This window comes from Antedon mediterranea, chromosome 8 (genome assembly GCF_964355755.1).
Source record: "Antedon mediterranea chromosome 8, ecAntMedi1.1, whole genome shotgun sequence".
Classification (NCBI taxonomy): domain Eukaryota; kingdom Metazoa; phylum Echinodermata; class Crinoidea; order Comatulida; family Antedonidae; genus Antedon; species Antedon mediterranea.
Genome location: NC_092677.1, coordinates 10,613,405 through 10,623,301, shown reverse-complemented (window position 1 = coordinate 10,623,301; position 9,897 = coordinate 10,613,405). Strand labels below are relative to the sequence as shown.

The 9,897-nt window shown below is 34.5% G+C and overlaps 1 protein-coding gene across 2 annotated transcripts; it reads left to right on the top strand.

Moving 5' to 3' along the window:
- Positions 1 to 40: 40 nt before the first annotated feature.
- On the top strand, positions 41 to 9,274 carry LOC140057556 (G patch domain-containing protein 1-like). Of its 2 annotated transcripts, XM_072103270.1 has the most exons (18): positions 41 to 142; positions 585 to 716; positions 846 to 931; positions 1,454 to 1,605; positions 1,933 to 2,015; positions 2,608 to 2,864; positions 3,319 to 3,448; positions 3,694 to 3,767; positions 4,251 to 4,398; positions 4,641 to 4,949; positions 5,390 to 5,559; positions 6,355 to 6,482; positions 6,775 to 6,893; positions 7,236 to 7,357; positions 7,790 to 7,955; positions 8,280 to 8,468; positions 8,508 to 8,665; positions 9,136 to 9,274. In XM_072103270.1, exons 1-18 carry the CDS (start codon positions 70 to 72, stop codon positions 9,229 to 9,231), a joined length of 2,592 nt encoding a protein of 863 aa, XP_071959371.1. In that variant the 5' UTR covers positions 41 to 69; the 3' UTR covers positions 9,232 to 9,274. The 2 variants fall into 2 exon arrangements, with proteins under 2 accessions (XP_071959371.1, XP_071959370.1); XM_072103269.1 differs by having other exon boundaries at positions 8,280 to 8,665.
- Positions 9,275 to 9,897: the final 623 nt, after the last annotated feature.

Here is a 9,897-nt window from a genome sequence, read left to right as displayed (position 1 = left end):
TACGCGCAAGTCGCCATTTGTCAAATGTTTGTAATCGAGCGCCCTCTATACCGAAATGACAGCAACAACATGGCGGCAGACGACTCCGACGACGAAGAAACATTTGTTACTTACGGAACTCCTGTTGAAATTTTGGATGAAGGTACATATTTTTTAAATGTGGCAACCTATTCTAGATAGTTCAATAGATTATATATATTTTTTTCAGTGACTACATTTGTTTACGGTACAGTGAATCTTGTCTACTACGTAGCGGACACTACCGCTAGCGTGAGTGAGTAGGCAGGTTAGGTGGTAGAGAGAGCACGTTTCTCCCTGTTGCCCCATTTTTGTGTGGACGATTGGTCCTAGCCTATATATATTACTGACGTACAATACAAAACCTAGGCCTACCTAAGTGCATCAGACGTGAAAATTGATATATGAATGATGTAAACTAATATGTCTTTATAGGCCTTATTAGAGTTAGACTATAGGCCTAGGCTAATATTAATAATAAATAACATGTTTATAATAAGATTAATAACTTGATATATTTAATTAGACCGTGTATAATTTGTATAAATTAATTGCTTTATTTTTAGATGCTCCAAGAAAGAAACCCACTCTGATAGAAGCTCAGGTAGTAACTGATAAACAGGGACGGCGACGTTTCCATGGAGCATTTAGTGGTGGTTTTTCAGCTGGGTACTACAATACAGTTGGATCACAAAAAGGTAAAAATACACACATATTTTATTCCGCTTTTTATTTTAACTTTTTCCTTTTTTTTTTATTTTTCTTTGAAATTTATTATAGCATTTCTAATAAAATAATGTATTTGTAAATCTACTTTTGTTTTTCAGGATGGACCCCATCAACATTTGTGTCGTCACGTTCAAAGAAAGAAGAAAAGAAACATCAGCAACCTGAGGATTTCATGGATGAGGATGTAGGCTTTCTATTGCTCATTTAAACTGTTTTTACATAACTTACATATCCTCTTTAGGGCCTGTAGCCCATAAGCCTTCGGCCCATGAGGCTGCACATGTTTTTCTCCAGTGAACCCTGTCTTTAGCCACAAGCTTTGCAGTGTTCCAAGATTCCCATTCTTTTCCACTGTCCACCTCCACATTGTTTTAGGCCATCCTATTCTCTCCATTCCTTCTGGACACCATATGTCATACAGTGGCTGTTATCCCATTCTTTACCTGTGCCTAATCCATTGAGAAAACTTTTTACATACTCTACACATAGATAAAGTATTTAAAAGTCTCAAGCTTCTATAGTACAACTTAGATGTTTAAATTCTCTATCCAAATATGTACATAATTTTGTAACGGGTAATAACAAAGTGTATCATTAGGATCATTCGGCAATGGAACTTAATAATTGAAGTTTTTTTTCAAATTATAAATAGTGCTTTTTTTTTTAATTTTGGGGAATTGTACATAGTTATGTGTGTTTTTTTTAGGATTTTGGAGAATATGGAATAGCACCAAGACAGATCACAACTACAGATACTTATGATCAGCAAGAAGACCGCAAAAAGAAAGTAAGGGTAGACATCGATGGAGGAGTCATACCAGGACATGCTCCATTGCAGGATCTTATACAACCTAACAGGTATTTTTTTAATTAGTTTTTATTTCATATGCATCCAACAGCGAGAAACTCGCCAATTAAAGGATGGATAAACTATTTTATAATTTATTGTGGTTATAAACTAAGTCTTATTTGAGGCTTATGGAGTGGAGTTTCAAAAGAGTCGTGAGTTACAACCAACTGGCACTAGATCAGGATTGAATCCCATACCTTAGGATTTGAAGGCAAGCATGTTAACTGCCAAACTACAGCTTCACTACTTTAAGTGTAAAGAAGAATTTTATGATTTAAAGACATTTTGGAAGAATGTGTTTTAATATAGAATGGTTTTCTCGTATATTAATATAGAGAATCCATTGGTATCCGACTTCTTCGAAAGATGGGATGGAGACATGGACAAGGAATTGGACCAAGACAGAAACAAAGACAAGGTACATGCTAATTCATTGATATTCTGTTTTTTAAATGTCAAACTATTAAATTTTTAACTCCTAAAGTCTCGTTTCTGGAAATTTAATGTTGAAATCTAGAAAATCGTAACTTTGCGATATAAATCTCTGTCTACACTATCAAGCTTTATGTGACAAAAAAAATGTGATGTCCATATATGGACATGATGATGTCATATCACTACCATATTTGGGCGTATCACAACCACATTTGGGCACATTCACTCTTTTTTTAAAACTAGTTTGATAGTGTAGACAGAGCTTTATGTATTCTGCATGAAGACACTATTTAATCTGTGAAAGAATCTAACTCAAAAATAGATATATTATTACATAACCCTGTTTTCCACTTGGCGAATTTATTTGCGCGAATTGAAAGCATTGAATAATATACATGCATATTGATATTTTCATCTTCTTTCTGTGACGTGAATAATTGCCGAACCAATCATTCACTAATCACTCGGGAATGCTCGATTCGCAAGAAAATATTCGCTAATTGAAAACAGAATTTATGATAACAGTGAGTCCAAATACTAAGTATAAAAACTGAACAGAAATATTTATCTCACAGATAAAGTTTATGGTTGTGCCATTTCCCAAGCTGATGGTGACCAGTCCAGCGAGGATGAGTATGCACAAGGTCATTACTTTGCTCCCAAGGACGTTGAATCATTTAAGTTTCGTACCAAAGACAATCAGCATGGCATTGGCTACAAAGGCATTGATTCTCGGACGGCCATGTTTGGAGGGCATGAACATTTGAATCTTTTTGAGAAACAGCCAATTGCCACCAAGAGTTCTTCGGGGAAATTGGGCATGAGAGGTGTAGTAAGTATTTTAATTAAGTTTTTTTCATATACTAACTATACTATTTACATACAAAATTCAATTGTCCCTAAAGCTCTGCCTACACTATCAAACTAATTTGACAAAAAAACTCCTATTAAGAGTACACTTTGTTGGTTCCTGAATTTGATGTGTCAAATATGGTAGTGATGTGCCCAAACATGGTAGTGATATGACATCATCATGTCCATATATGGGCACATCACATTTTTTTGTCACATAAAGTTTGATAGTGTAGACAGGGGATAAGAAACTGTGTTACACATTTTATGTATCATTTTTCGTATTCATATTTAAATACAAAGATGACCATTTGCATATTTATTTCATATTAATGGATTATTAAGAGGTCTGGTTATTACCAAGGTATGTAAAGTATTTAATTATCGCGGGTGTAATACATATTTCGTTTATTTTTATGTTTATTGCTATACAGGCATTTGGTGTTGGTGCTTTTGAAGATCAAGATGATGATATTTACTCTACGGATCACATGTCAAATTATGATCAGTTCATTGGAGATGAGGTTTCATCTTCCAAGGCAAACAAACCTTTAAAATCAAGATGTAAGAAATTCAGATTTAGAAATTAAATAGTATATATGATGCAGATAATCTCCCCCCCGCCCTCTTTTCTGGATGCTCCACTTGAAGCTGTTACATTTAATGGACTTTCAAAGTCGTATGAAATATATAAAATATAAGGCCTACTAAGGAGTAAAGTAGTTTTACAGTCATGAGGGACAAGCTAAAGCTCCATTTACTCATTTAATTCCGATTTACTAAATACATTCTTTTTTTATACATTTTAGTTAAAGATGTTAGTCATATTTCCAAACTTTTAGATGGTTTCACACTATCCGCTAACTCCAGACCACCAAATAAGGTAAAGGCACAGTTTGATACTTTCTTAAGCTCTGTCTACACAATTAAACTTTGAAAAAAATGATGCGCATATATATGGAAAATTACTGAAAAAATGACAATGCTGTGGGTATCAGTGGCTGGATACAAAAAAAAAAGCGAAAAGCTAAATCAAAACGATAAAGTAAAACAGCCAGAAAAGTTAGCATATATGAAAAGGATGATGCATACCACTACCTTATTAAGGCATCACTGCCATATTCGTGTACATCACACTTTTTTTGTCAAACTAACTCTTTTTGCAAAACATTGATGCCACATATGCTTTGAAGCAAATAGATCACTATGAATGTTTACAGTACTGTGGTAGCTTTAACTTCGCTTGATTTAAAATTTGGGAAGCTATCAATGAGGTAATTTTTTATGTTCTCTGTATTGTTAGCATTCCAGATGCAATTCATCAGGAAGCTGAACTTTACTAATGTTTCATAATAATTTCCTTTAGGTTTATCCCGCTCCCGAGTTGCCAAGGGATTTTAAACCACATCATAGTATGGAGAATGTTCAACCGGCTGGGCCTAAGTTTACAAGTAAATTATTCACTATGAGTGCAATACAGAGAGGAGCTTTACTGGGTGAAGAACAATTACCAGGTAAGGTATACATTTAGGCCTAGGTTATTTGGGCAACCAACTAGGAATAGATTGACTGCGAACTTAGTTTACTAAATCATTTGGTTAAATAGGAACTTAGAGGAAACTAATTGGTTAAAGAGGAAACTAATTGGCTAAAAAGTTAGTTTTAACTAATGTTTAATGAATCTAGCAATTTTAATCAGTTTTGATTCAGAAATATGCATAATTTTTTAGCATACATTTTCTTCTTATTTGTACAGCTCCAGAATTAAAAGAGATAAAAAAGAAAGCTGTTTCAAAAGTTGATCCACAAGAAACCTCAAAGCCATCATACCAGCCTCCATCTACTGTCAACCAGCAAGACATAGAATCAGCTGTTGCTAGCCTAGTCAGCGCTCAGAGGGCTAAGATGGAGTCAAGGTTTGCACAACCCTCTCAACCAGTTGTACCTGAAAGTACTCTAGCACCAACAGTTAGTGGAATGTTGAGTTTTAAGCCGTTTGTTAAAGATCCTGCCAAACAGCAGCGATATGAAGATTTCTTGAAAAACAAAGGCAAAGGCTCTGATAGTACGTTTAGCAGTTATGATTATATTACCGTATATCCTTGGGTCTAATCCCACCCCTACTTTATGTTTGTTTGTTTCACAAACAGGCATATCCCAGGGTATAATCCCAGTGTTGACTTTTGGTCTGGATGTAGACCTCTCTCTCTAGCCAGTTCAGATGAGTTTTTACAAAAAATGCTTACCTATCAATTTTGTCTTGAATCAGGGTGTCCCCGGGTATAGTCCCACCCCCAAAGTCGGCCCAAATGTGTGTTTTCGCAGGATGGGATTATACCATTAGATATACGGTAATAGGTTTGATTGTATTTATTTTTTTCTTTCTCATTTGAGTAATTTTAACTTTTCATTGATTTGTTGAATTTAGTTCTCTATTTACACTATCTTGTAGTAATGTATTGTCTATTTATAATTTACACACTTTGATCAATTAATTCATTTTAGCTGCAGTGACAGACACTATGACGGAGTGGGAACGTCGGAGGGAACATGATGAGTTTACCAGAGCCTCTGTACTCTATAAGCCCCTCTCAAGTGCAATGGCATCTAGGTTTACAATAGCTAAATATGCTGATGACGATGACAGCAAGGTGGATGTACAACCAGGTCAAACGGTAAAAATGTTTTTCTTTTAACATAAGTATCTTAGTAGATTACAAGTAAAAAGATTGCTTTCTAAAGCTTAGGTCCTACTAGAGATGCCAGACAAGGATGTAGATGCAATCCAAGTAAGTTCACCAATGAAAAGCAACCTCCTTGCATTGCGTCTCTAGTGGGAAGCAAGCTTAATTGGTAGCTACAATTGTACCGTTGTAATGTGCGTTTGACGAAATAGTGAATGATAGATATGAATTTGCTACAGCTAGTTGCTATACAACTCACCCATCAAGAGGAAAGAAGTAGTTGAATAAGCATGTCCTAACCTTTGTTCACAAGCTACAGTAGAACACTTATTAAGGGAGACACTTTTGTACCTCAACTTGTCTCCATAATAGAGGTGTCTGAATAGAGGTTGACTGTAGTGTTAAAATAAAGTTTCATCGTAATGTGTCTCCTTAATGGCTTCTACTGTATACCATTTTATACATTACATTATACTCTTTTTTTCACTATGAAGTACCCAAGAAATATTTCACAGAACAATTGTTATTTGCGAAGCACATCCACTAGTTAGTGCATAAGACTATGAAAGCTTAATGCCTTGTTAAAATTTTCATAAAGCCGATTTTCCACTAGGCGAATTTGTTCGCACGAATCGTACGCGGCAGCTTATACGCATACATATTCATGTTTCCATCGTCTAAATCCTTCTCTATGCATTCATATAACCTGACATTTTCGATTCGCATGATTAAATTCACCTAGTGGAAAATAGGCTTAATGATGATTAATACAGTAGTTGTTTTTAGAGTGGAAAAGGAGAACAAGTAAAAGCTGCTGAGATGAAGATGTTTGGACATTTAACGAGGAACACATTTGAATGGCATCCTGACAGATTACTCTGCAAGCGTTTTAATATTCCTGATCCATATCTAGGGTAAATATGCGTTCACAAAATCAAAGCTTAATGTAAATGTAGCTTAAACTTTTCTTAAGGGTCTTTCATACTTGTTCCAGCCAATTCAGGCAAATCAAATTAAAAATCAGTGTTTCGTTGTCACGCAGCTATGTGCATATATAAAGCTGAAAAACATAACATAGAGTTTTCTCCGGACACTATAGCAAGCCCGAACTTGGTGTGGACATAGCTTAAAACCTTTTCTTCAAAGTTTTTGTAGGGTAGAGTATTCATTTTAAGAAAGATATATTTTTAATCTTGTATTTCATAGATCTTCAATAATTGGTATACCAACCATCAAGAAAGAGAAGGCTTCTATTTACAACTTCATGTCAGTTCCTAGCTGGGATAGCAGTTCAGAAAACCAAAACATATCACAACCTTTACAAGGTAAAGATTGTAATTTGATAAGTTTAATATAGTAGAAAAAAAATATGATGTGCCCAAATATGGTAGTAACATGACATCACCGTGTCCATATATGGGCACATCAAGTTTGATAGTGTATAGAGTTGTAGTTAATGACCTTGCTTTAGCCAGATTGCTTTAGCCAATTGTTTTTGTATAATATTTTGCAATAAAGAGTATAAGCACATTGTATTTTATATAATATAAAGCAAGAGTGTGTTCTGCAATATGGCAATATTTATGTCAAATCAATATATTTAGAAGAATACTAGAATTATGTGCATTGGAAGACAATGTTATTTTTTATTTGTGTTTTTTTAACAGAAGAGGTTGATATAATTAAACCTGCCAAACCTGTGCATCCAATTCTACAATCAGGTGGTATATTTTCAAATTTTAAATCAGTGGAGGAAAATACAATAGTGAAGGAACCTGCCAAGACCAAAGTATGTAATTTATTCATTTATTTCTAAAGCTCTGTCAATACTGAATGTGATGCGCCTATATATGGACATGATGATGTCATATCCATACCATATTTGAGCATATCACTACCATATTTTGGCACATCACAATTTTTTGTCAAACTAGTTTGACAATGTAGACAGAGCTTTACATGTAATCAGTATTTGTGGGACAATTACATAAAAATATTTAATAGGGAGCTTTCTAGGACGTTACCATAACTCATTGTTGTCCACTAAAATGTTTGCGACGACTGTACAAAAACGTTAAATGCATATGTCTATTACAGAATCCAATGTCGTCACCTGGACCTAGATTTGACGAAATTGCATCCGACCACTTAACAAACCTAATAAAACCATCTGTGTGTAAATTGTTTGGTTTCTTTTATGGTATATATTAATTATTTGTAGTCTGAAGAAGAGGAAATAGCTGAAGAAAAACGGCCTTCAATGGATTTATTTAAGGCTATCTTTCAAGATGAGTCATCAGAAGATAGTGACAATTCATCTGACAATGAAAGTGAGGAAGAAAACAAGAAAAAAGAAGAGGAGAATAAATTAAGTCAAGAAATAGAAGGCGAGATAGTTATAACTTCTTATTCTCTCTTAGGTGACAGAGTGTGGCGCAGTGTATTGGATGTCGGAATACTGATCGTGGATTCGAATCCAACGCGCTTGTTGCATTACTGGTATCTTTAGGCAATATACTTTACTTATGTTTGCCTCTCTCCACCCAGGGGTACAAATGGGTACCTGGTATGGGCAATCACAACTTTGCACTGATTATGGGTGTTTGAGAAAAACTTATTGGGCTTAGATGCGTTATTTTTATTTAGGTTTTTTCTTCCTTTGAGCACATAATACTGTGAATATCAATAAATAAACTCTTTCTTTTTTCTAGATCAATTGAAAAAAAGCAGAAAAGAAATTAGTGAAATATTCCAAGGTTCAATGACTGATAATAACCTATCAATCTCGGAACCTTCATCTAACAAAAACGAGAGCAATGATTTACCTGCTATAGTTGAGACGAAAGCCACCCCAGATGATATGTATGGTCCGGCGCTACCTCCACCGCCCAGTGAAAGTTCAGGGGCGAATTCATCTAACTCAAATAAACACAAACATTTATATATAAGTAAAGAAAAAAGAGAAAGTAAGATTAAGAACAATGACAAAAATTACAAACAAACAAAATTAAAGAGACATGTAGATGATGAAAAGAAACATAAACATAAACGAAGGAAGAAGGAGAAGCATAAAAGCAAACACAAGAAAGAAAAAAAGGTACGTCTATAAGTGTTTATTTAGTATTTATTACTGAACCCAATTTTAACAGCCTATAGTCTCCAATTATCCTTCTGTCCATCCCCTCTAAATATCATTCAGTTAAATGCTTCAGTTAAAAGGTAAATCTATTTATTTAATATTTGTCACTTGCTCCAATTAACAACCCTATTATTATCCTTCAGTTCAGCCCCTATAAATATTCAGTTAAATGCTTCAGTTAAAAGGTAAATCTGTTTATTTGGTGTTTGTCACTCGCTGCAATTACCAGCCCCTCTAACTTTGCTTCATTTAAATGCCTGTAAATGCATGATAGGAACTATAACCAACCATTCTAAATTAAGACTCTTTCAGAACTGTAGACCAAGGAGATGGTAATTTAACATTTTATTATTGTTGCAGAGCTTTTAATAATTACAATAGCAAAACATAGTATGAAAATATGTTTTTTCTCTTTCACAAAAAAAAAGCATAAACACAGAAGCAAGCAGAAACATTCTTCCAGTCGGCGACGACTTGAGCGAGACTCTGACAGCAGTACGGACAGTGATAGCTCAGATGATTAAAGAAAATAAACAAAAGGCAATTTTATGATTTAAAACACTTAATTGTCACTGTTTTCTAACTCTTTTGCTATGAAATCTATATTGTTCAAAATAAACTATTGTTGTTATATATAACTTGTTTTGTTCTGTTAGTGTTCATTCAGTATTAACACATTATTAACACATTATTGAATCATATTAACAATTCACACATTTTAAACCTGCACGAGTTATTTTGACAGACGACCACCAATCACCAAGTACATTCATGTAGATACCAGAGGCGGATCAAGGATTTTTCTAACAAGGGCTATCATAATATAAATATATTGTATAGTCTGTCAAAAATAGATATCAAAAGTAGTTCATAATGTCATTTTAGCTTTAAAGAAGCATGTAACCCAAGTGCTACAATTTCCCCCTCCCACTTTCTGGATCCGCCTCTGGGTACGATGACACCGTTTTCAAACACGCCTTTCTCACTAGAAAGAGTTGATGCCATACACTTTACAGAAGATTCAGAGGTTGATGCCAATTAAAGCTAAACAAAAGGTAATACTAAAAGCTGTGGCTTGGTGGTTATGATGCTTTTCTACCAATCTAAGGGTCCTGAGTTCAAGTCCTGTCATATGTCAGGGTTTTTTCTCATGACAATTTACAACTCCACTCCCAAAGATTAAATAATAA